A 25,972-nucleotide genomic window follows, 5' to 3' on the forward strand; every position below is an offset into this window, starting at 1 on the left:
CTTGGACCAACGTTCCACAGTGGTAATGAGAGGCTTGGTGAAGGAGCCTGCCTAGAGGAAGCCCACAGCTGTGCAGTCAAGCAGAGCACTGTCATGCCCCAGCAGAATGAAGTCCTGCACCGGAGAAGAGCTTCTCAGCTTTGAAAAGCAATAGTGTGCTAAAGAGGGAGTCAGACCCCAGTTGGTAGAGAACGTATAAAAGATGATCCACCATGTTCCCTAAGGAGACAACACTATGAGCCACAAAATATAACAAGCATTTGCAATGCAATAGGTCTCACATATATCGAACAAGTTAATTCTCATCTTTTGACAACAGCGCCCGCGAGCAAAAACAAAAAGAAATCATGAGAAGAAACTGAGAAAAGTCGTCTTGGCAACATAAAATACAGTTAGCGTTAAAAAATGCAACTTTGTAATTTTGTGCCTGCTGGGCACGGTTTTGCCAGCCACAAGACTTTTGTTTGCGGGACACTCGAAGTTAAAAACAGCAAATAGTACCTCGATCACGCCGGGAACAGCAGAAGGGCACTAATTAAGTTGCATTAATCAGTGCTTGATCCCTGCGCCACACAGAGAAACAGAAGTGATGCCAGGCGTGCCTTGACGAATTACAAGGCTGTAAAGAAGAGTGCCACGCAAACCAATAACAGCTGGGCACTGCACTCGCAGGCTTGATCCTAAAAAAAGATCTTTTTAGTCTGATGCGTGGGGCACTGATGGAGCAAAAGCACAAATGTGGGAGGTAAGAAGCCAGAGGGACTTGATCTCACCTGGGAGAAACCATTACTCCTGGAATCAGTGGGAGACCTCAGAACACCCATATCAAGACAAAAGTCTCTGCTACAAGAGGCTAAAGGACAGATGTCACATATAGTTTCTTTCTAAGCTGGAGAAGGAGAGAGCTAGTCCAACCTGTAACCCCAAACACAGGGCAGATTAAACAGTGTGCCATCTCAGCCCTGCCCAGATTGGAATTTAATGTGGCGATTGTGGAGAACGCTGGAAGGGTGGCCCGGCTCTGAACCTTTAGAGGTCTCCCTAGGGACACTTGTTGGGTGTTAAATATGTAACAGACCTGGAAGTAACAAGAGTTGTTTGATTAACCATAAGGAATTCTGCTGCCTTTGCCTGTGGAAATGGCTGTTTGGGAGTTGAACCCTTGAACCTATAAATAGGATCAGGGGACTGAACCGACAGCATGGCGCCCAGTCACTGACTGTGGGTGATGGGAATCCACATTTTTTGTGACCTGAGCAGGATGATACTTCAGCAAAAACAAGAGATTTGACTTCTAAAGAAAGACACAGTTAATAAAGGGCTTGTAGCTTCTCTCTTGGTCCCAGCATGGGAGTAAGTGAAGGGGCAAGGAATATGCTTTCACCTGCCCGGATGCAGCAAAGCAGTTCTTGGATTCTTGTTTACACAATTGAGATGAGAGAATGCCTTAAGCTGTTATCTTTACGGTGATATTGTTCCTTCTGGTGCTGACTACATGTGTTTTCTCCTCCTGTGTCTGTGTGAGATGTAGTGTTGATTAGACTGCTGATAGATGTATGACAAGTTTTCTCTCTCATTATGTCCCCCAAACTCTTTCCCCACCCCTTATTTCTTGGAACTAGGTTTGGCAGACAGGGCTTCCTATAGTCCTAAAAGGAGGCATGCAAACCCAGAGACTTGAATCTGAGATGAAACACAAACTGTGTAGATTCAGAGGCTTGCATGTTGTATTTTGACTGTGTGCTATAGTACCAGTTTGTATTATGCACGTGCCACTAAAAGTTAAAAAGTATTGAACCATTAAATATATTTGCAGGACACTGACTCCTTCAAGAGACAATATTTATTTTATTTTATACATATTTTGCATTCTAAGGGCCAGATGTAGCAAGCAGTTTTGCCCATTCTGTGTCTATGGGAAAATGTGTTCGTACATATGGCCCTAGGTTAGACACGTTCCTCATCGCCCTACACATGATTAGTCTGACCTGCAACTCTGAGTATTTGGCTTTAGACTATCTGTGACAATTACCCAAAGCGGAGTTCATTGGCACGGGATAGGTCACCCACTTGTATAACTTCCTAGAGGCTTCAACCTAGTCCTTTATAAGACCTATTTTATAAAAGTGTGTTCTGAGATGTCATATTATAGTACATTACAGTGGATCAGTGAGTGAGATTGGGTTGCAGTAGATCTTACGGCGTGTCTTGGCAAGGTATAGGGGACCCAGGGCTATAAATGGGGTAGTAATTCTTGGAGAATGGCTGAGTAAATGGGAAGTGAAGTGGTGAGTGATTCCATTGTGCTGCCTACTGCACTGCTAGCACAGCTATGCTGTGTGGACTATAGTGAATACTTGCTAGGATGCATAATGAGGGCGATGGATCCAGTTGCATGCTGGCACAACTGATTAGAGCAAAAGGTGATAGGCAGATGCTGATGACGTTGAGTGGCACTAAAGGGGAAATCTGCTACGGGCAATATAACATTAATTCGGTCTTTGCGCAGCATTACTCCCATTTTTGCTCCTTACATTCTCCCCACCACCCACAGACCTGATCACATATGAGGGAGAAGCGCCTCTCCGAGTGCTTACACTTGAGCTGATAGAAACATTAGATACACCACTCACGCAAGCTGATATGAACACCATTAGAATGTTTCAGAGGAGAAAGACCCCAGGCACTGATGGTTTCCTTGGAGAATTATATATAGTGTTTGAGTCCCTGCTGGTCCTGCTTCTGTTAAAATTATATAACTCCTGTCTGTCATTAGGAACTTTGCCCTCACTGACCAAGGAAGAATTGATTGGGGTAGATCAAAAACCTGGGAGGGAGCCGCTGGACAAGTTTTCCTACAGCCAATAATTAATGCTTAACTAGGACTATAAACTATTTGCCAAAGATTGCAAATAGAATCCTGGAAGTATTACTATCTCTGTTTAACAGGGATCAGAGCAAGTTTATTCTTCAAAGTAGCATATCTCATAATCTGTGGAAGTTGTTACATATTAGGTAATAGTCTCCCTGAGGGAGTCAGGGCACCATCTGTGGCATTGTTTGACATCTGAAAGGCCTTCGGTTTCTTAAACTGGGATTATCTCTATGTAGACTTTTGGGCCTCTTATAAAACAATGGATGAAGCTTCTTTATGCCATTCTGCCAGCAAGTCTGTGGACTAAGCTTGTGATTTTTCCTGGCCCACGGTTCAGTAGGGCATACCACTGACCATTGTTGCCATTGTTGTTAGCGCTGGCCATAAAATCTTTGGCATGCTATGTGTGACAAGAAAATGCTGCTCAAGGACTGGGGGTGTATGCTGTATGCTGATGATGTTTTGTTATATCTGTGTCACCATATTAGTGCTGTTGCCCCAATGATTCACTATATGCCAAATGTTGTACACTCTTGGGTCTTCAAGTGAACCAGACCAAGTCATGCTTCCTCCCTTCGTGGCTCGGCATTGATCAGTACTAGTGTTTTCATGATGACGTATTTCTACAGCAGGCAGCTTCAACTGTTAAATACTTTGTGATTAAGGTATATATATCACTCTGCAGCAATAAATACAACACCAAACGTTTGGGAGTGGTGTGGGTGTACCAGGGCCAGTGTCACTTTGGTAGCACCTTCCTCTCGCTGTGATAGGACAAGTAGCTTTGTCTAAGATGGTTATGCCTCCATGTTTGCTGTTTGCCCTTGCAAATCTCCAACTAATTTTGACTCCTAGATTTTTCAAAGTAGCGAAAGCCTTGCTGGTTGACTTGGACTGGGGATATTGTACGATAAGGTTTCTCTTGCAAACCTGATGTTGCCTCTTGCTGAAGGTGTGCTAGGTATTCTGATCTTTGACTATTGATTTCTGCTGCCCAGCTTCAGTGTGCTGCATGTTGGATAGCCCGGAATTGACTTAGTGGGTCGCAGTACATTTGAACTTGCGTTGGAGCCGTTATCCATTGTGGTTTTGATCTGGGACAACCCTTGCAAGAGTCTGACACTCTTATTTAGTACATGTAGAATGTCACTTCTGGAGACACTTCTTAGCCCTCATGGAATGTAGGGGTGGTTTATGCTCATGATATAGTGTTGGTTTTCCAAACTTCTGCCTGTTTAGGGCCCAGGTGAGGCTCTGTGTTTTTGTGCCTGCAAGGTTCCAGGAGGTCATTTCTTTATGCATAACCACCTGAAGCATGGGCTACACCATTCCTAGGGGTTGTGAAAACACTGATCCTCAGACCAAAGGAGCCTACAAACAATCTTGGCACTAGGTGAAAGCTATGATACAAGTGAAAATTGCTTTGAGAGCCATTCATGATACTAGCCTGTCAGATATTAGGGAAAATTGGGTAAATTTCCCAGGCACTGATATATCTTGATGATTGGGACTGACTGAAACTATATGTTGCAAGAGTATCCTGGAATGCTTGCTTTAAAGTATTACCTAAACCAGGCGTCCTCACCCAAAAGTGCCTTGGCGGGATGTATGCGACAGCATCTAATGGATGCACGAGATATGACAGACATCATAATGGCTTTTACCACATGGCTTGGGCCTACCCGAAACTCAAAATGTTTTGGAAAACAGTGACTGATTTGATTTTCATTTCAATGGGCAGACCTGGGCTGTATAACTCTGAGATTTGCTCAATGGTGATAATGACTGAACCAAAAAAAGCTTGTCCAGTGTGAAAGTTCATTATCTTAGCTTTAATGATTGCTAAACGGAAAAAAAGCTATGGTCTGAAAATCTGCCATAGCTCAGAACTTTGTGCACTGGTTATTTGATGTGATCCGTTTGTTTGAAGCGGAGTGCAAACTGCTTAGGACAGTGTGTGCTAAGACAAGCACTAGAACTATGAGCCTCGCATGCGAGGCACGCCTGATTGAAATATGGAAGAATGGTGATAGGTCATTCTAGGCTTTTCTGTGGGTTCTAGAGCATAAAGAAGAACTAGCTCCTTGATGTGGCCTCATCGGGTAGGTCATACCAGTGTACGAGTCATGAGGCATGTGTGTGCCTATGCATAATATCTTGGGTTTAGATCTTGTGGTAGTGTTGGCCACTATTATCTCTGCGTCTCTCCTCTCCCTCTTTTGTCCCCTATGATACTGCTATGCTGCACATATATTATTCAGTATTCTCTGTATCATTGTTCAAACACTCCACCACTGCATGTTTCCCATTGGGAATAGTTTTTGTTATGTTATATGATTTTAATGTATTGAAGTGTTCTCTTTGTTAGCGCCTGAATGTTGTATAATTACAATTACATACCAGCTGAAAAATGTATTTTCACGTTAAAACTCAATAAATATATATTTTTTTAAAATCATAGCTATGATGCCAGTTCAAGACATTCAAATAAAACAGTAGCTCCTTGAAACACTGGTGTACTCCGGGTAGGCTTAACCTGATTTAGTCAATATCCATGAACAAAAAGGAAGAAGCTGCCTTCTGATTCACGCAATTGTAAAAGGAACTGAAATTAAAATAGACTGATAAGGCTTCTAGCAGGAAAGACTTTATTAAATGTATGGATATTGTGAAAACTAAATCAAAATTAATGAATACCATATCAGAAAGACATAGTTCGCATTATTCAAACTAAAGCAGCAATGCTGTGATAATGCAGAGAAGTGTGGTAAATTGGTAGCCTATTAAATCTAACCAAGGCAGGCCATTAGTTGGGGGGGAGGGGGGCACATGTGGACCATTAGTAAAATGTGGTGCCATCTCATCCTGGTACCAGGACTAGAGTGAGAGACTCCGGCAAAAATTGTGTTTGGCATCCCTTAAGTGTGCAAGATGCAGCCACCAGTATGGGAATGTGCTGAGGTCCTCGCTGCTGTCCTGTGTGACTTTGGCCAGCGGAGACACATGCGGTCTCTAGGAGTCTGGAAGTAAATAATAAGGCCACGGTGGGCTGAGGGTGATCTTTGGCTTCTAAAACGTAATTATATATTTGCCCACTTGTTGAAATGAGCTTCTAGATCATTAATTTATTTAAATTATTTAAATTCTTTTGGTCGTTTATAAAGGCTAGGTGTCCACTGCAATTCAGGATGTAAAATAATTCCTTGGGCAGAAAAGAATTGTTTTCTGACTAAATTTTAAACTCAATATGAAATAAATATTGTGGAAGGACTCAATCACTACCTCCCAGGTGAGTTATCCATTCAGATATGCCATACAAACATACATTTACTAGTCAAATTGCTTTAAAGCAGAAACCCGTAGGCTAAATGTAAGTTTCCTATGTGACCTTAAAACAGGCTCTATTGTAACAATAACGTTTGTGTCACTAGATAGAATCCTGTGTAAAATTATTAGCAGTCTTGATATCCATGGTAATGCAACATTTACAATTCCAGGCAGGTAAGTTCTGCTTCTCCTCAATGTGGTCATGCATCTCAAAAGTGTCTGTTCTTGGTTTCTCTAAATTCTCAACTGGAGTACATCTTTGTAGCTTTTAATCCAATGCTACGCTAATGTTTTAGTAAAAACACTGTCACTCTTAAGTGCATCCTGGTGCTAAGAAAATGGTCACTGTACCCACAAAGCAAAAGTCATCAAGAAGGCTTAGGGAAACAGCAGGAAAGAGATGAGCCTTGAAGGCCCATCAAAAGGCACATTATCATTCAGGCGGGGATTGATGGAGTGAGAGTTTCACTCCTTTGTTGCCAAAAACCAGAATGAACGGCCCTCGACTCAGCAGTGTTTGTTCTTGGGACAGCTAGAAGGCGATGAGAAGAGGATCTGAGAGTGGGAGTTGGTGTACTGTACAAATCTTTGTTGAACAATATTCATACCAGAGTGAAAGGCACAGTGGCCAATACAGAGAGCTTTAAACATAATGCAGGTGGGGGATTGGTAACCAGTGAAGAGACACCCCGTTAGTGGAGAGATGAGAAAAGCAAGAAAGCAAAAATATCACTCCATGTACTCTGGACAGTCCAGCTATAAATGAGGAAGGTATGTTCAAATAGGGATAGTTACAGTTGTCTTGGCATGAGAGAATTACTGCCTGGACCACAGTTTGTTGTGCTGCTTAGGGGAGTAAAGGGGTAATTTTCCATAGTAGCCGAATATGGTGGAAGCAGGAGCAATAGATTATGCTGATTCCAGGAGAAAGACAGAACAAGGTTTCCGAATAGAAGCCTACAGTTCTGACTATACGTACCAGCATAAGGTAAGGGTCTAGATCCTAAGGCCTCCAGTTGGGAGGCCGGGTGGAAGTGCCAGTGCTTTACTCTTTTAAGACTGATCCAGTCTTGTTTGGAAAACTACTGAGAATGGGCACAGAACATGGGTCTAAAATGGAACCAGATTTGATTGCCTCAGGTGATGCAGTGAGGAGTACAAAGAAAGAGGGGGGAACAGGTAAGCTAAGGAGTGCTGCAATTGACTGTGACTGTAGAACCAGTCCCGAAGAGCAGAAGGGAAATGTTTCGGGTGGTATTGCTAAGTTTCTTATGAAAATACAGGGAAAGTGGATCACGTAATTATCCAGATGTGGCAATATGAATATTACAACAGGCAGGATTAGTAAGGGAATTGGCTACTTTAAAAATAAATGGGGTTGGGAGAGGTGGTGGCATTCAGCTGGGCATAATCAGAAGCCCCAAATAAACGAGTCTACCTCTTAAGATCCTTAAGCGTGACATTTTAAAGACTGCGCTTGGCACAGAATAATCTATTCTTCAGGCTTTTTGTATTTGTTTACAGCTGAGTTTGGATGAGCTAAGCTCAGGAGTAAACCAAGGTGCCGACAGAAGTAGTCAACATTTCTAATGGTTTTAGTAGGGATGGGTAGGTCAAGAAAATTGATGATCCTGGTATCTACATGCTTTCCTGCCTCATAAGGCAGAAGAAGGGAGGCATTGACATCAGATGGACTAAGTTGATACCAGTGCCTTGTGGCAGTGGGCTGAGAAAATGAAGGGGGACATGAAACCAGGGCAGAGAAGCGAGACCAAACAAAAACTAGCACATAATGATCATTCCATGCCAGTGGTAGAGCATTGTGAAAACTGACCTAGTGGAGCAGAGCCAGAATTAAGTTGGATGTATGCCGGGTGGCATTTGTCAGGCCTGTCGCTGGTTGGAAAAGGAATTGAGAAAATTATGGGCCTCAAATATGGGTAGCGAGACACCCTTGATGTTGAAGGTGCCGACTATTAAAGAGGTGAGAAACTAAGGAAAAGTGGAGCTTGGAAGTTAACAAGAAAAATAAATTGACCGGTGGACAATAGACCACAATGATTAAAAATGAGCAGTTGGTGGAATAATACATTTTAGAATGGATATTTTTGGAACACAGCTAACAAATCTTTAAACATAATAGATGAACCCTCCTTTTCTTATCCTGATGTGGAAGATGGAGGAAGCGCCACCTCCTCACCGTTGTTTCCTTTCCTTTAGCCAATTTCCCCAGCCGCTGCGTCCCCTGCGACCCCTCCCGCCTCCTCCCTCCTCCTCACCCCCTTTTCCTTTAGCCAATTTCCCCTGCTGCTGCGGCCCCTCCTACCTCCCCCCTCCTCCTCACCGTCTTTTCCTTTAGCCAATTTCCCCAGCCGATGCGTCCCCTGCGGCCCCACCACCCCAGCCTTCCCATTCGACCAGCCTTCCCTCCTCCCAGCTGCCACTCCCACCCTCCCCTCCTTTTATGGCAGCCGCAGCACGGTCGCACCGCTGGCGCGCCAAAGGTGCGCCAAAGGCAAGCCTGTCTGTGCCCATCCGCGCCCAGCGCCGGTCCTCTTGGCCCTCTCAGACAAACCTACTCCCCCCTCACCCTCCACTCACTCAACCCAGCCCCACCTGCAACCCTTCCAGCCCCACACACACTCATGGCACCTTCACCTGCCACACCTGTCATTTCTCCTGCTCCTCATCCCTCACACCACACATCAACCATAGCGACCCCCGACAACAAACACAACACCCCCAACGCAATACTCACCTGCTTTGCCCCCACCCCCACCAACCAGCCCCGCCGCACACCAGCCCACAACCAGAACACACCCGCAACAACACCCTCATGCACCACACCAATACCACCCACCACAACCACCTCAGCTGCCTGCTCCTCAACACCTGCTCCCTTCACAAACATGCCATAGAACTCTGGGACCTCATCACATCACACTCACCTGACATTGCCTTCCTCACGGAAACCTGGACCAACCCCTCCTCAGAACCCGACATAGCCATCGCCACCCCCAAGGGATCCAAACTCCAACACAAAGACCGCCTCAACAGACCAGGTGGTGGCATCGCCATCCTACACGGGGACACCATCAAAGTCACCACCAGCTCCCAAGACACTATCGACAACACAGAACACATGAACTTCCTGATCCACATTAACAACAACTCCACCCTCAGAGGTACATTAATCTACAGACCACCAGGACCACGCCCCGCCTTCTGCGACACCATCGCCGACACCATCAACTCGCACGCCCTCACCTCCACAGACTACATCCTCCTCGGTGAGTTCAACTTTCACTTGGAAAACCTACAAGACCACAACTCTACCTCCCTCATAAACAACCTCGCCAACCTTGGACTCAAACAACTGGTCACCGCACCCACCCACTCAGCAGGACACACGCTTGACGCAATTTTCACCTCAAGCCAACACATAGCTTACACCCACACCACTGAACTCCTCTGGACTGACCACCGCTGCGTCCACTTCTCCTTCACCAAACCCCCCACACACCACCATCAACACACCACACCCTACCGCATGTGGGACAAGATCGCCACAGAACGCCTAAACTCCCAACTGGCTCACAACCCCCCCCACACACCAACGACCCCAACACAGGAGTACACAACCTCTCCAAATGGATCACCACCTGCGCAGACACACTAGCCCCCCTCAGAAAACACATCGCCACCTGCAACATCAAGAACGCCCCATGGTTCACCCCCGAACTCCAAGACTCCAAGCGCAAATGCCGCCAAGCTGAGAGAGCATGGCGACTAGAACCCTCTACAACCAACTTCTCCACCCTCAAGACCACCATTTGCACCCATCACCAACTCATACGCACCGCCAAATGAGATCACTACAAGACACGCCTAGTCAACAACTCTCAAAACAGCAAAGAACTCTTCACCATCATTAATGAACTTGCCAAACCCAAAGCCAGCAACATAGACCCCTCACACACACAGCCCCTATGTGACGCCCTCTCCAACCACTTCCACCACAAAATCCTGGACATCCACAACACCTTCATACCACACACACCCACCACACACACCCAACCCAACCCCCACTCATGACCCCCCCACCACACTCTCCACCTGGGCCGCCACCACACACGAAGAAACCGAAAAAACCATGAACTCCATCCACTCCGGATCCCCCTCCGACCCCTGTCCACATCGCATCTACAACAAAGCCAGCCCAACCATCGTACCCATACTCCACGACATAATCAATTCCTCTTTCGACTACGCCACCTACCCAGACCCCTGGAAGCATGCGGAAATCACCGCTCTCCTAAAAAAAAAAAACAAAGCCGACCCGGAGATCCTCTCCAACTATCGCCCCATCTCCATCCTCCTTTTCCCCGCCAAGGTTGCTGAGAAACTAGTCAACGCCCGCCTATCCCACTTCCTCGAAGCAAACAACACTCTTGACCCCTCACAATCCAGGTTCCACAAGAACCACAGCATGGAAACCGCCCTCATCGCATGCACTGACGGCATCAGGACCAAAGTCGACAAAGGCGAGACCGTCGCACTCATCCTCATCCTCCTAGACCTCTCCGCAGCCTTTGACACTGTCTGCCTCCACACACGCCTCCACAACTTAGGAATTCGCCACAAAGCCTTCGACTGGCTCACCTCCTCACCGACCGGACCCAAGGAGTCCGCCTTCCACCTTTCCATTCCACCACTACCAAGATCATCTGCGGAGTCCCCCAAGGGTCCTCACTCAGCCCCACACTCTTCAACATCTACATGATCCCCCTAGCCAACATCCTCCGAGCACACAGAATCCCAATCCTCTCCTATGCAGATGACACCCAACTCATCCTCTCCCTCACCCGCACCCCACCACCACCAAAACCAACCTACATGCTGCTCTCCTCGACACCGCCAACTGGATGACTACTAACCACCTCAAGCTTAACTCCAACAAAACCGAGATCATCATCTTCGGCCCCAACAAAACCACATGGGACGACTTCTGTTGGCCTACCACCCTAGGCCCCGCACCCACCCCTCAAAACCACGCACGCAACCTCGGCATCATCCTGGACCCCTCCCTCTCCATGGCACAGCAAATCAATGCTCTAACCTCCTGCTTCCACACACTCTGCACTCTAAAAAAATCCTTCAAATGGATTCCCCCAGAGACCAGGAAGACAGTCACCCATGCGCTCATCAGCAGCTGACTACACTACGGTAACACCCTCTACGCCGGCACCACACTCAAACGCAAACTTCAGAGAATCCAGAACACAGCTGCACGCCTCGTCCTTGGCCTCCCCTGCCACGAACGAATATCACCACACCTCAAATCCCTTCACTGGCTCCCTATAGACAAGAGAATCACATTCAAGATCCTCATCCACGCACACAAATCCCTCCACAACACCGGCCCAACCTACCTCAACGAAAGAGTGAACTTCCACACGCAACCTCCGATCAGCCGACCTCGCCCTAGCCACAGTCCCCCGCATCCAACGCACCACCACAGGAGGAAGGTCCTTCTCCTACCTCGCCCCCAAAACCTGGAACTCCCTCCCCACCAACCTTCGCAAAACCAAAGACCTCCTGCTCTTCAGAAAAGAACCTCAAGACATGGTTGTTCGAACAGTGACCCTCCCTGCCTCCCTCTTGATTTCCCCCCCGCCACTCCCAGCACCTTGAGACCCTCACGGGTGAGTAGCGCGCTCTATAAAAAAAAATTGATTGATTGATGAGTCCAAGATTCAGTAATAAATAGGATATCTAAAAGGTTGTCATGCACTAGAGCACGAATTTCATTTAATATATATTTTAAAGACCTGGCGTAACTTGGTGTGCAGTTGAGTAATTCAAGAGTGTAGGACTGAGCAGCAAAGGTATGTGTTAACATCTTGGCCGGGAGCAAACAGGAAGAAGAACACTTTACTTTTAGACAAACTATGAAGTTGTCTTGGGCATCCTGCAGGAGGCACGGTTTGCTTGTAAGTGGAAAAGCAGAAAGTTTAGATGGAGAATTAAGGGAACGCAGCGGAGAACAGGAGCAGGCAGTGCCCACGTGGGTTTGCTTGTAGCATGCCACAGACGTGCCAAATGGCGCTTTATATATAGTAAAAAGGTAGGACTCATGTCCTCTCCCCTCCAACTTTCTCCTAGTGGCTTGTCACATCATTCATTAATATGATATGATATAAATGCTACCCATTATTATTTTAGCTAGCACAGCTGTGCTGTCAAGACATGTTGAGGTACATTGTAGATTCCCTTAGATATTTTAAGGGAAATGTAGCTTTTAACATTTCAGTTCTTGTTTATTGCTATGACTCAGAATTGCAGCCATATTTAAACATCTTACAATTTCGCTACAGTTTTTATGCATTCTTGTGGTGCATCCAAGTTGTGCTATCCCTGTCCAAAGGTTTTTTAACCTTGCACATGTTTAGTGGTTCTAGTGATCTCTTCTGCAATTACCATATTTAACCTCTTATAACAAACATGCACCACAGTCTTATTTATCCATCCAAGCTGTATATTTTAAGAGCCTTCTTGTGGGATGTTATACTTGGAATATTTGTTTGAATAACAGCCAACATAATGAGTCTGGTATACGTTTTGTATACCTTTCTATAGATATTCAAATTTCATGGTTGAATATTCAGTGCTTGCAACAATTTAATCTATTGTTCTTTATACTCTGCGAGTTTTGATTGAGTTGGTGAACTTTGTTCAGTCCTTTCTGCCGACATTTCATACCTTTGTTTTACAGAAATAGCATTTACTCCTGAATGTTTTTAATTATTTAAGATCACATCTTATGGAATGAATGTGTGTTAATATGAAGAGAAGCAGGGGATGCTGAGAGATATTTTAGGTTACATGTCAGTGCTGCCCTTTTGCAGTGGTGAGAAACTAAATTTGTCAGGCAAGTAATTAAGTGTAATTGTTCCATCTTTGTGGGCAAATTCCCTTGAAAATGATCGATTTGGAGTTTTTTTCAGCACAACTAAATAGTAAAAAAATGGAATGTATGTATTACAAAGGAATTTCTGGAAGTAGATTACTTTTATTGTAGCTTTGAAGTACAGGCTGTATAGGCATCTCACCCACTGCCCCTCCTGTTCACGTCCTCTCTCCGCTGGTCTCCTTCTTTCAAAACCTCACGTTCCTTTCAGAACCTAAGCAGGGCAGAATTCTATTGTGGAGGGCTAACCTACAACATTAACATATACGACAGCATGCTTTCATCATTTTGCTAAAACAAAACCTGTAAAAAGTATGAATGTTTTCTCAATTAAGGTATTTTTTTATTTTCTAATGTCATTGATTAGAAAAACTTTGCAAATTGCATGAAATTTCTATATTTTCAATAAATTAGTATAAGACAACCCCATCTTTTCACTCAAGCCTGCCTAAAATACAGTGTTCACCTCCACTGTTTGACAGTTTCTCTCCCATCTGCAAAAAATACAAGTTGCATTGCTGAAAACAATGTGTATTAATTTTACTGCATGTACATGTGTTAATTTGGGGCTTATCTGGTTTTCCACTCATGAGCCCTGGAATACTGAAGGTTTCTGTAACATGGCTATGTAAGTGGACTTTAGCGACTCAGAGGGACTGCGAGTATATACAATCATGCATATTCGTGCATATGTTTTAATGTTGTATGTGTACAACTTTCCTAGGCTGTTCTGTGTTATGTCAATAAGGGAAGGAGTTGTAGTTATGTGTAGAATCGTTCTCGGTGGGAGTAGGTCAGTTACTGCTGTGCACAATTGAAAGCTTAGTGTTACTTGGAGGTGATGGAACATTTAGCTTCTTGGAGTTCATTCATCAAAATCTCTCCTTTTTTTGTAGGATTTCGTTATGGCAGTGATATTGTCCCCTTCTCGAAGGTTGACCAGGAACAAATGAAGTACAAAATTGATGGAAAGTGTTTTTCTGTTTTAGGATTCACAAAGTCCCAAAATGTAAGTGCATAATAGAACGGTGTTCCATTTTGTTGGCAGTCTCACCAGAGGTCCAGAGAAGAATCAGTGTGCAGCTTGAGTTGTCTGAGCATGTTCAGTGTGTGCTGGGTGACTGTGGTGACTCTGGACTGCCGATGAAGACTTTTACTTCAAGTGTTTGCAGAACAGTCCTTTTTATGAGTCCTTCATTCTAACAAATACCAATAGTCAATTCAGTTTACCCCAAACAGAAAAAAACATATTGCTGATCTATTGATATGAAAAAAAGCATATAAAAGGAAAGAGAAATGAAGAGACCTGTAAGTCAATCAATCAATCAGCACATTTATAAAGCGCACTACATACCCGCTAGGGTTTTCAAGGCGCTGGGGGGGAGAGGGGTGGTTGCTGCTACTGGTCGAAGAGCCAGGTCTTGAGGAGTCTTCTGAAGGTGAGTAGGTCTTGAGTCTGTCGTAGGTTGGTAGGGAGAGTGTTCCAGGTCTTGGCGGTGAGGTAAGAGAAGGATCTGCCGCCGGATGTCTTTCGATGGATGCGGGGGACGACGGCGAGGGCGAGGCCTGCGGAGCGGAACTGTCGGGTGGGGGTGTAGAAGCTGAGTCTGTTGTTCAGGTAGCCAGGTCCGGTGTTGTGGAGTGCATGGGTGAGGAGCTTGAATGTGATACTCTTGTCTACGGGGAGCCAGTGCAGGTCTCTCGTGGGGTGTGATGTGGCTGCAGCGGGGTACGTTGAGGATCAGTCGGGCGGAGGCGTTTTGGATGCATTGGAGGCGATGCAGGTGTTTGGCCGGGATGCCTGTGTAGAGTGCGTTGCCGTAGTCTAGCCTGCTGCTGATGAGGGCCTGTGTCACTGTTTTTCTTGTCGGGATCCACTTGTAGTCCTCCTGGTGAGGACTGGAAGCATGCTGCGGTGCGGCCAGGGTTGATGTCGCTGGCAGTGTAGCGGCGTCTGGAGGTGTGGGGATTCCGTGGATTAGAGGGGGTGGCGCTGGGCGCGGTCCAGGCACGGGGGCGCAGACGGGCTTGCCTCTGGCGCGTCAGCGTCACGGTTGCACAGCAACCGCCATTAAGAAGGGGAGGAGGGCTGGGAGGCGTGAACGAATGGGGGCTCGAGGGGGGCGGGGCCGCAGGGGCGCAGCGGCAGGAAAAGGAGACGGCTCAGGGGAGCCGAGGTGCTGGGGGGGCAAGGGGTCACACAGAGCGGCAGAAAAGAGAAAAAGACAGGTGCAACAAGAAAGAGGCAAAAGACAAGGTAAACACAGCAATTACAGTCCTACAAAAGTTAGGCGCTTACCACTAGACACCAGGGATGACCAGCAGGAAGCAGCGAGGGCAGGGAGGGGGAACACGGGGACAGCTGGGTGTCGCTGTATGCATGGGGAGTGATCCAGTGGCCACAAAGGTCACTCTCTGTAGCGCGCAGCGACCGCCATTAAGAAGGGGAGGAGGGAGGGAGGAGCAGCTGGGAGGCGTGAACGAATGGGGGCTCGAGGGGGGTGGGGCCGCAGGGATGCAGCAGCAGGAAAAGGAGACGGCTCGGGGGAGCCGGGGCACTGGGGGGGGGGGAAGTGGTCACACAGAGCGACAGAAAAAAATCAGGCGCAACAAGAACGAGGCAAAAGAGAAGGTAAACACAGCAATTACAGTCCTACAAAAGTTAGGCGCTTACCACTAGACACCAGGGATGACCAGCAGGAAGCAGCGAGGGTAGGGAGGGGGGACACGGGGACAGCTGGGTGTCGCTGTACGCGTGAGGAGTGATCCAGTGGCCTCAAAGGTCACTAAGTGGGAAAAAAAGTGATATAAAGACTTAATAATAACTACAAGACAGGGTTCTAGCATTGTTAAAAATATGATAGCAAAGGTGTGTATTCACAGTAAGCAGTGTACAACTCATTCCAAATTGTTTCCGAAAGACAGAGGGGGAAATCAACATAGATCCAGTGCAAAGGCTGATAAATGGTGCTCCCCCTATGCTCACACTAGACCAGCTCACAATTTCTTTCATCCTTGGGTTCAGCTACCTCTACTACCAAATCAGTGTAAGTGAATGCACAAGATGAGATAAAAAAGACTGGAATATTTAGTTGCATTATTTGAGCTTCTCGTTTTAGTGAAGCATGTGAAATCATTTTAGTTCAAAATGTGATTGGGATAGTATTTGGGAAAATGAAATCTTCATCTCTTTCCCATTTGCAGTACATGGTGGACCCTTTGTGGTTCTCTATTTAAAATATCACTGTTTCATAAACTCATGTTTGTTTTTCAGATAAAGACGCATCAGTTCATGGGCAGCCAGGTGCTGAAGGTCTTTGCGCCCAAAGACGATGAGGTTAGATTTAAATTTTATTATTTACTTTCTGTGACCTGCATTTGAATCCATAGATCTGATGGAGGCCGGATTGAGCTGGTTTGAATCAAAATGTACCCACTTTCTCTGTAGTAGTCTCTTGACAGTACCTGACTTCATCACCACGCGACTTGGTTACGTGTTTCGGTACAAATGGGCACCAGAAAATTGCCTGGCAACATTGGAGAACAATGATATAGTCTAATGCAAGAAAACTTAAGAACTGATTATAAACAATAACTACATTAATCGAGAGAATGGATCATGACCATTAGGAACATCTGTACTATGCAGCTAATCCAGCATCACATGGTAACATCTGACTGAGCGCATTGTCACGAATGTACTGAAGACCATGCGGATGTGTTTTCAAGAAGGGAAGAAAAATTCCAAGTGCTGCCAATCAGCATGTCCCAAAATGTTGTGCTCAGTGCCTGGCTGAGCATCCGCGTCACCCATTTGCTGTCACCTAGAGAGCTGTTCCATGAGCTGTCTGGAGCAACAGACATTAAGGGTGACTGCCTAACTCTGGAATTCAGTATGAAGCAAAAGACATCTCACTTTTGGCTCTTCATTTACCAGCTAAATGGGGCGTGGACAAACCAAATAACCTGCCCTTGGCAAGATTGTTTAAAAAGATCTTTGGGTGGGGGGGGAACAACATTGTTCCCACTGAAAACAATGGGTTCCCTTCCTTATTTTGGATATTCAGTGGTATATACCAAGTTTTTCAGTTTGGTCATAGTGCAAAATTATTTGGTTTGTATGCATTGGGGTAACAACCCTTGTTTCTTCATTTCACTGGACTCTGTATAAGCTGAGGCTCCCATGGCAAACAATCAACTCTCAACAACTTCAGAAACACATTTCGGAGGAGCTCATTCCACTGTCCAGGCTTGCCCCTCCTTTTGATTCTCCACCATGTGGCAAACTTTGAGAAATATCCCATATGCCTGAAACCAAAGCACCTTAGAGCTGCACTTAAATACCTTGTTCATTGGCCTGCTCTGCGCCCTTCACTTTGCTGGTGACATCCGAGCCCTACCTGCCTGAAGCATTACAAGAATTACATACATGCACAAGTTGATGAAAGACCACATCTCGTTTCCTGATCAGGTGAAGCTCACTGCTTCACGCGTAAATTCAAAATGTACCCATGCATCCTGGAGCATGTCCTTGATCTTCGTAGGCCATGGACCCTCAGCGATAGTGTATTATCAACTGTATTCCTTTCCTTGTTTCGCAGTTTTATGTATTTATTTTTATTTTGACGTTTTAATCAACTTGCTAATTCTGAACCCAAAGCTGAGGTTCTTGAACCAGAATCAACCTAATTAAACTCCGACATGCACCAGTAGGATTTTAATTTCTAAATGGCGCCATTGTGTAGGGTCTGTATAAACCGGTCAGTGTAGGTGACTGAGATAACACATAATGGCTAACATACAGAGGCCGACACAATATTGTGTTCCAATATTTACTTTGGTGCTGGACTCCAGCACAACAGATGTGGTGAGTAAGCTAAAAGCTCTGGCACAGCTTCTCTGTTTCATTATGTGCTGCTTACGTATGTTGGCCAGCAATGTATCTGCTTCATGGATTACTTAAGAGTGCCAACCAGTGTCACACTCATTAATAGTTCACTCGTATACATGCAGTAAGGAGAAAGGGACACACTCATGTAATGTAGCTTCCCAGTGATGCCCCATCACAAGTGCATTATGTGTACAATCTAGCTGTAGGTGATCGTCTGATCCCTTGGATAACTACATACACATGTAAATATTCTTCACTTTTATTTCCTCAGGCTGCTGCGGTGGCTCTATCTGCATTGATCCAGGCCCTGGACCAGACCGGCATGGTGGCAATTGTGCGATATGCTTACGACCGAAGGTCCAACCCGCAGGTTGGCGTAGCCTTTCCACACATCAAAGAGAAGTATGAGGTAATAGTTGAACACTTTTAATTTAGCCCTTAATTTATGACTTGCAACTGAATTACAATGCAAAATAACTACACACTATTTCTTGATCATTTCCTGTTATTCAAAATCAAAATTATTTCCATATATGGATGGAAATGCATAGTAATCATTTTTAAATTGTAAGCCTAACAACTTCCTAGTGAACCTCAGTTACTGCAGCAGGTACTTGTATGGAAGGCCAATATTAATTTGTTTGGAACAATTATTTCATGCCAAACTAAAAGGACATACTTGCAAGTCATGTGGGGTTTAGTTATGCCTTTTACAGTATGTGTATCTGAGGTCAATATAATAGAAGTTCTGTTGGAAAAAGCATTTTATGTGTGTTCTGTGTTTGGTTGGCTGTTGCTGCTTGTCTGGAGAACCTGGAGAATGTTTCTTGCCTAAACAGATGCCTGATAAGATAGACGTATTTACAGTAATGACAAGTGGTTGTTTATAGGTTACCACAGGGGTTTGTTCTTTATTTCAATGTAGTTGCAGTTCAGAATAAGGGCAGTTCTATAACCTGAAAGACAGCATATGTCTGAGGGGAGGGTAGTCGAACACTTGTCACACAGAGAGGAGGCAGGCGAAAATGTTGAGAGTAACAAATATTCCAGTTCAGTTAAAATGCTTGAAAAGCGATTCAGTCCCAAGAAAACTGTTATATTAGAACAGCATGCTGCCATTTTTTAAAAAGGATATAGACACTAGGCAAGAGAGTGGAGCTGTATATGTAGCCCAGTGGGCATTGAATTAACATGTGGTTAGTGAGATTTTCAGCAAGTGATCAGGGACCAGTTAAAACCCAATAGCAAGAAGTTTTAGGAGAAACATCTATCCACAGAAGATCCTATAGCAGAGCAAGCTTTAGAAATAACATGGAAGGTTTGACGACCTTTTAGAAAAATGGCTTTCCAGTAGTGTAGTTTAGTTTTGATTGAACTTGAAAATATGTAAAAGGGATATGCCATTCAGAATTGATAAATGGATGCACCTTTTTTAGAGTGTTCATTTGCAGAAAAATGGATATAGATCTATTTCTGTGAAGTGATCACAGTTACAAGAGTTTGCGTGTGAGGGGCACAGGGTACAGTATTGTGGAATACAGCAAAACAAAGCAATGAGGAAGGAGTGAGTAGAGGGGCAGACAGGTGATTGTTATAGGTTTAGAAGTAGGTTCCACATGCCTAGTGCTGAAAGTTGTCCGGACGTTCCCAAACTGTGGAAAAATACAAAATGCAGCATCTTACAAGAATGTGTAAAGTGCTCAAGCAGACAGGCCTGTGACTGTTGACTGTGGGAGAGACTCGGGGGTGGAAGCCGGTGATGAGAAAGAGGTATATGTAATGCATGCAGTGGTGTAGTGTTGAGAATGATGGCAGATGTTAGCCCTCTCTACAACGTGGTGTATTTGTTGGAGTGCGGCAAGGCCAGCAGGATGAGTGAGACTGTGCACATGGTGAAGTATGGTTCATGTCCACTGCATTGTTGTCTGTAACGACTTTTGAACATAATTGCTGAATCCCAGTTACCTAGATAAATGCTGTGTGAGCGTGAAGTGGTTAGAGCCAGTATGGCTAATTGGTAAGACACATTTCCTGAGATATTCAAAAACTGGGTGCGGAAGTACCTGAGGCAGTCAGGAATGGGGCTGAGAAGGATTTGGAGAAGATATGTGAGGAAAGTATTACAGACAAAACTGAGAGTCGGGTAGGGCTGGTTTCATCATCAGAAGTTTTTGCTTAAGGTGGTGAAACAAGATCCTTCTGGAGCAGATGAGGTCCGTTCTTGGTTTAACTAGATCTGGAACAACATTGCGTAATCATCAGGGCTGCTCCAATGGTGCTCCAATTTACGAAAGAGTTGAGACTCGCCTCTCTCTTGAGACACTACATCACAATGCATTAATCATCCAGAATTCAGCCACCTCTCCTGCCACTTGTTGCCTTTATGCTTATCCTTGACCCTGTGCAGCCCTTTATTACCTTTTGTCCAAGGTTTTGCTGCCGAAATACCATATACATACATACATCCATACATAACTGAGTTTCACACCAGGTTGGTTGTGCAATTTGCAGAGAAGACTTTTATCTATTACATGTTCTGTTGAAGTAGAATGTGAAGTTTGCGGGAAGTGAGAAGCTCAAGAACACGTTTTAATAGGCGAAGTCTGATATTGTGAATTCCGCACCTTTGAAGACTTTTGACATGCTTGATTGACGTCTTGTATTGACAGATACCAGTCATATTGATTGGGTGTGGTTCTGATGCAGGTAAGGCATGGTGGTTTTAGTAGATGTAGTAACTGTGGGTTAAGAGCCCATAGAGTTGCTGATGATGGACCACAATGCTGTAGCGTGTTTGTGGGTGTACTCCACTATTGACCATATTTGGGAGGCTATAAATCACTTTAAATACAAATCATAAACCTTTAATTGCTTTGTTTAGCACCAAATGAGAAAATCGAGCATAAGAGCACACCTATTTCCAGGGTACCAAGGATAGCAACGTCACAGTAAAGGTTACTAGAGTACTGTTCTGAATTGGACTGTGTTTGTGGAGTTCGCAGTTTCAAGGCATGTTTCTCATCTCATTTGCTGTGGGGAAGACAGACGTTCTGATGAATACTTTGAATGTGTGGTTAATCAAATGAGTATTATATTGGAATTGTACATATTGTTCACCTTTTCAAGATCTGAAAAGATATAGTCCTTGCTATTGTGGATTCGGCAGAGCTTTGTGGGTTGCAAAAGTCAAATCTAGATACCTTATTTATTTATTGAAACACAATAGGGTATGCACAATGTCTTAAGAAAACAACATACTAGATACAACAGTGCCATAAACAATTCCCGGTACAATGCTTCGCTCCATAGCACACCTTATAATGCCTGAGTGATACTGTTGCTGGGTCAAGCTGAGCAGAGAGTGACATCAGAAATCCAAGGGGTGAAAAGCAGGCTGCAGGAGCCGAGGGTCCGCCGCGAGGCCTAAAGTCCTGGCCATAGCAAGAGAATCCTTGAAGCTCTTGAATGCCGAGTCTGCTTTCTCTCCGAAGAGAAGGGTGCCATCAAAGGGCATGTCCATAAAGTTAGCTTGGACATCCCCCAAAAAGCCAGACATCCTCAACCAGGTGTGGCGCCTCAAGACCACTGTCGAAGTAACCGCTCTTCCCAGTGAGTCGGTCGTGTCCAGTCCACAATGGATTGTGAATTTTGCTGCGTCCCTCCCATCAGCAACTGCTTAGAAAAGGACAGGTCGAGCCTCCTCCAGGACCTGTGGCAGCACAATCGTATCCCATAGCGTGTGGGAATAACGGCCCAAAAGGCATGCGGTGGTCACGGACTGCAATGCCATGCTGGCTGCAGAGAACATCTTCTTCCCAAGTGTGTCCAGCCTCTTGGATTCCTATCCGGGGGTGCAGAAGGGCACGTGCTCTGGGAAGTGGAGGCTTGGATAACCAAGCTGTCAGGGGTGGGCTGTTGTGTCAGGAAACCTGAGTCACCCAGTACAGGGCGATGGCGGTGGGCAGCAGTCCTGTTCACAGGAGCCCCTGTGCTTGGTTTGGGCCAAGTACCCAAAAGGATATCCGTAAGGGCTTCAATAAAGGGGAGCAATTGTTCAGAGGATGAAGCCCCAGGCTGAACCACCTCTGTCAGGAGGTTAGCCCTGACTGCCACCGAAGGCAGCTCAAGGTCCTGAACCTCAGCTGCTCTCCGCGCCACCATTGACTATGAAGCTCCCACTTCCATAGCCACGGAAAGGGAAAAGAGCATGCCAGTATTTGGGGAGGTATTTAGTTCACTTGATTCACCTAGGTCCATGGGGTCTTGGAGCTGGTATTCTAAAGAGTCCAGCAACCCCCTTTCTCACTGTAACCTAGCCCATAATAATAAGGCTCAGGATCTGACATAGGGTCCAAGGCCTGTACAACTCCCATCCCATCCATGTCGGAGTCGGCAAGGAGGATGGGGGTGGCGCTGCCCAGGGCGGAAGGCCGAAGTTGTCCGACCAGCGCCGATTCGGATCCATGAATGGATCCCTTGGTGCCCCTTGGACCGGAGTCTGAAGCCGCCGGCGTGGAAGCCGAAGGGGCCCCTTCCTAGACCGCAGGCCAGCTCCCGGAATCTCCAGAAGATGTGAAGTCGGCCCAGACGCAGGCTCCGCAGATGAGACCTCGATCGACAACACGTCTGTAAGCAAATGCCTCCTTGGCATGGTTACCCCCTGACTTTTTGCCTTTGTTGATGCAATGTTTTGAATTGAAAGTGTGCTGAGGCCTGCTAACCAGGCCCCAGCACCAGTGTTATTTCCCTAACCTGTACTTTTGTTCACACAATTGGCACACCCTGGCATCCAGGTAAGTCCCTTGTAACTGGTACCCCTGGTACCAAGGGCCCTGATGCCAGGGAAGGTCTCTAAGGGCTGCAGCATATCTTATGCCACCCTGGGGACCCCTCACTCAGCACAGACACACTGCTTGCCAGCTTGTGTGTGCTGGTGAGGACAAAACGAGTAAGTCGACATGGCACTCCCCTCAGGGTGCCATGCCAACCTCACACTGCCTATGCAGTATAGATAAGTCACCCCTCTAGCAGGCCTTACAGCCCTAAGGCAGGGTGCACTATACCATAGGTGAGGGCACCAGTGCATGAGCACTGTGCCCCTACAGTGTCTAAGCCAAACCTTAGACATTGTAAGTGCAGGGTAGCCATAAGAGTATATGGTGTGGGAGTCTGTCAAACACGAACTCCACAGCACCATAATGGCTGCACTGAAAATTGGGAAGTTTGGTATCAAACTTCTCAGCACAATAAATGCACACTGATGCCAGTGTACATTTTATTGTGAAATACACCCCAGAGGGCACCTTAGAGGTACCCCCTGAAACCTTAACCAACTACCTGTGTAGGCTGACTGGTTTTGGCAGCCTGCAACACTCAAGACATGTAGGGCACACCAAACAAAACAATATCTCTACTTAAGAGATAATCAAATATCTTAAAAAGACCAAATAACGTATCACAATAAATTCCCCTAGAGTGCTGATGGCTATTCATTTGTTTTCTTTATGTTTTGTATATATATGTATTTGTTTATGTATATAAGAAAATTTATTTATTCTCTTTGTATTAAAATTTCTACTTGCACGGACATATTCTTCTTTTGGTTAGTTGTATATTTGTACAGTATTTTCTGGTCAGATTTATGATCGTTGATTTCATTCGAGGAAGAGAGAGGATCAAACAAGCACTCTAGGGGAATTTATTGCGATACGTTATTTGGTCTTTTTAACATATTTGATTATCTCTTAAGTAGAGATATTGTTTTGTTTGGTGTGCCCCACTGGTTTGTTTTTGTAGTATTAGAACGGGTTTATTTATAAACCCGGCTTTACACATCAGGGCAACTATGTGTTTCAGTGTATGAGCACCCATAAGTTTCTTCTTACACAATTAGAATGTGCATTGATTTCAACTAATGAGTTGCCATTTGTTTCTGATTACACTCGAGACATGTTGCTGGCCACATGGGGAGAGTGCCTTTGTCACTCTGTGGCTAGTAACAAAGCCTGCACTGGGTGGAGATGCTATCACCTCCCCCTTGCAGGAGCTGTAACACCTGGCGGTGAGCCTCAAAGGCTCACCCCCTTTGTTCCAGCGCCACAGAGCATTCCAGCTAGTTGTTCCAGCGCCACAGGGCATTCCAGCTAGTGGAGTTGCCCGCCCCCTCCGGCCACGGCCCCACTTTTGGCGGCAAGGCCGGAGGAGATAATGAGAAAAACAAGGAGGAGTCACTGGCCAGTCAGGACAGCCCCTAAGGCAACCTGAGCTGAAGTGACTCTGACTTTTAGGAATCCTCCATCTTGCAGATGGAGGATCCCCCCAATAGGGATAGGAATGTGACCCCCTCCCCTTGGGAGGAGGCACAAAGAGGGTGTAGCCACCCTCAGGGCTAGTAGCCATTGGCTACTGCCCTCCCTGACCTAAACACCCCCCTAAATCTTGTATTTAGGGGCTCCCCTGAACCTAGGAAATCAAATTCCTGCAACTTACGAAGAAGAGGACTGCTGAGCTGAAAAACCCCTGCAGAGAAGACGGAGACACCAACTGCTTTGGCCCCAGCCCTACCGGCCTGTCTTCCTCCTTCAGAAGAAAACTGCTCCAGCGACGCTTTCCCCAGGACCAGCGACCTCTGAATCCTCAGAGGACTGCCCTGCTTCCAAAAGACCAAGAAACTCCCGAGAACAGCGGCCCTGTTCAACAAAGACTGCAACTTTGTTTCCAGAGGAGCAGATTTAAAGACCCCTGCAATCCCCACAAGAAGCGTGAGACTTGCAACACTGCACCCTGCGACCCCGACTCGACTGGTGGAGAAACAACGCTACAGAGAGGACCCCCTGGCGACTCAGAGACTGTGAGTAACCAGAGTTGTCCCCCCTGAGCCCCCACAGCGATGCCTGCAGAGGCAATCCCGAGGCTCCCCCTGACCGCGACTGCCTGACTCTAAAATCCCGACGCCTGGAAAAGACCCTGCACCCGCAGCCCCCAGGACCTGAAGGATCGGAACTCCAGTGCAGGAGTGACCCCCAGGAGGCCCTCTCCCTTGCCCAGGTGGTGGCTACCCCGAGGAGCCCCCACCCCCCCTTGCCTGCCTGCATCTCTGAAGAGACCCCTTGGTCTCTCATTGAAACCTATTGAAAACCCGACGCGTGTTTGCACACTGCACGCGGCTGCCCCAGTGCCGCTGAGGGTGTACTTTTTGTGCTGACTTGTGTCCCCCCCGGTGCCCTACAAAACCCCCCTGGTCTGCCCTCCGAAGACGCGGGTACTTACCTGCTGGCAGACTGGAACCGGGGCACCGCCTTCTCCATTGAAGCCTATACGTTTTGGGCACCACTTTGAACTCTTCACCTGACCGCCCCTGAGCTGCTGGTGTGGTAACTTTGGGGTTGCTCTGAACCCCCAACGGTGGGCTACCTTGGACCCCAATTTGAACCCCGTAGGTGGTTTACTTATCTGCAAGAACTAACATTACTTTACCTCCCCCAGGAACTGTGAAAATTGCACTGTGTCCACTTTTAAAATAGCTATATGTGTTTTATGTAAAAAGTATATATGCTATTGTGATTATTCAAAGTTCCTAAAGTACTTACCTGCAATACCTTTCAAATGAGATATTACATGTAGAATTTGAACCTGTGGTTCTTAAAATAAACTAAGAAAATATATTTTTCTATAACAAAACCTATTGGCCTGGAATTGTCTCTGAGTGTGTGTTCCTCATTTATTGCCTGTGTTTATGTACAACAAATGCTTAACACTACTCCTTTGATAAGCCTACTGCTCGACCACACTACCACAAAATTAGCATTAGTATTATCTCTTTTGCCACTATCGTACCTCTAAGGGGAACCCTTGGACTCTGTGCATACTATTCCTTACTTTGAAATAGTGCATACAGAGCCAACTTCCT

The 25,972-nt window shown here is 45.9% G+C and overlaps 1 protein-coding gene across 1 annotated transcript in view; it reads left to right on the forward strand.

The window, feature by feature from the left end:
• XRCC5 (X-ray repair cross complementing 5) overlaps positions 1 to 25,972 on the forward strand; it is a 490,394-nt gene that overhangs the window by 110,310 nt on the left and 354,112 nt on the right. Inside the window, exons 9-11 of the mRNA XM_069227051.1 lie at positions 14,069 to 14,181; positions 16,447 to 16,509; positions 18,335 to 18,472. Coding sequence (XP_069083152.1) covers positions 14,069 to 14,181; positions 16,447 to 16,509; positions 18,335 to 18,472 — 314 coding nt within the window. The remainder of the gene's footprint in view (positions 1 to 14,068; positions 14,182 to 16,446; positions 16,510 to 18,334; positions 18,473 to 25,972) is intronic.

Source organism: Pleurodeles waltl, chromosome 3_2, assembly GCF_031143425.1.
Source record: "Pleurodeles waltl isolate 20211129_DDA chromosome 3_2, aPleWal1.hap1.20221129, whole genome shotgun sequence".
Lineage (NCBI taxonomy): Eukaryota > Metazoa > Chordata > Amphibia > Caudata > Salamandridae > Pleurodeles > Pleurodeles waltl.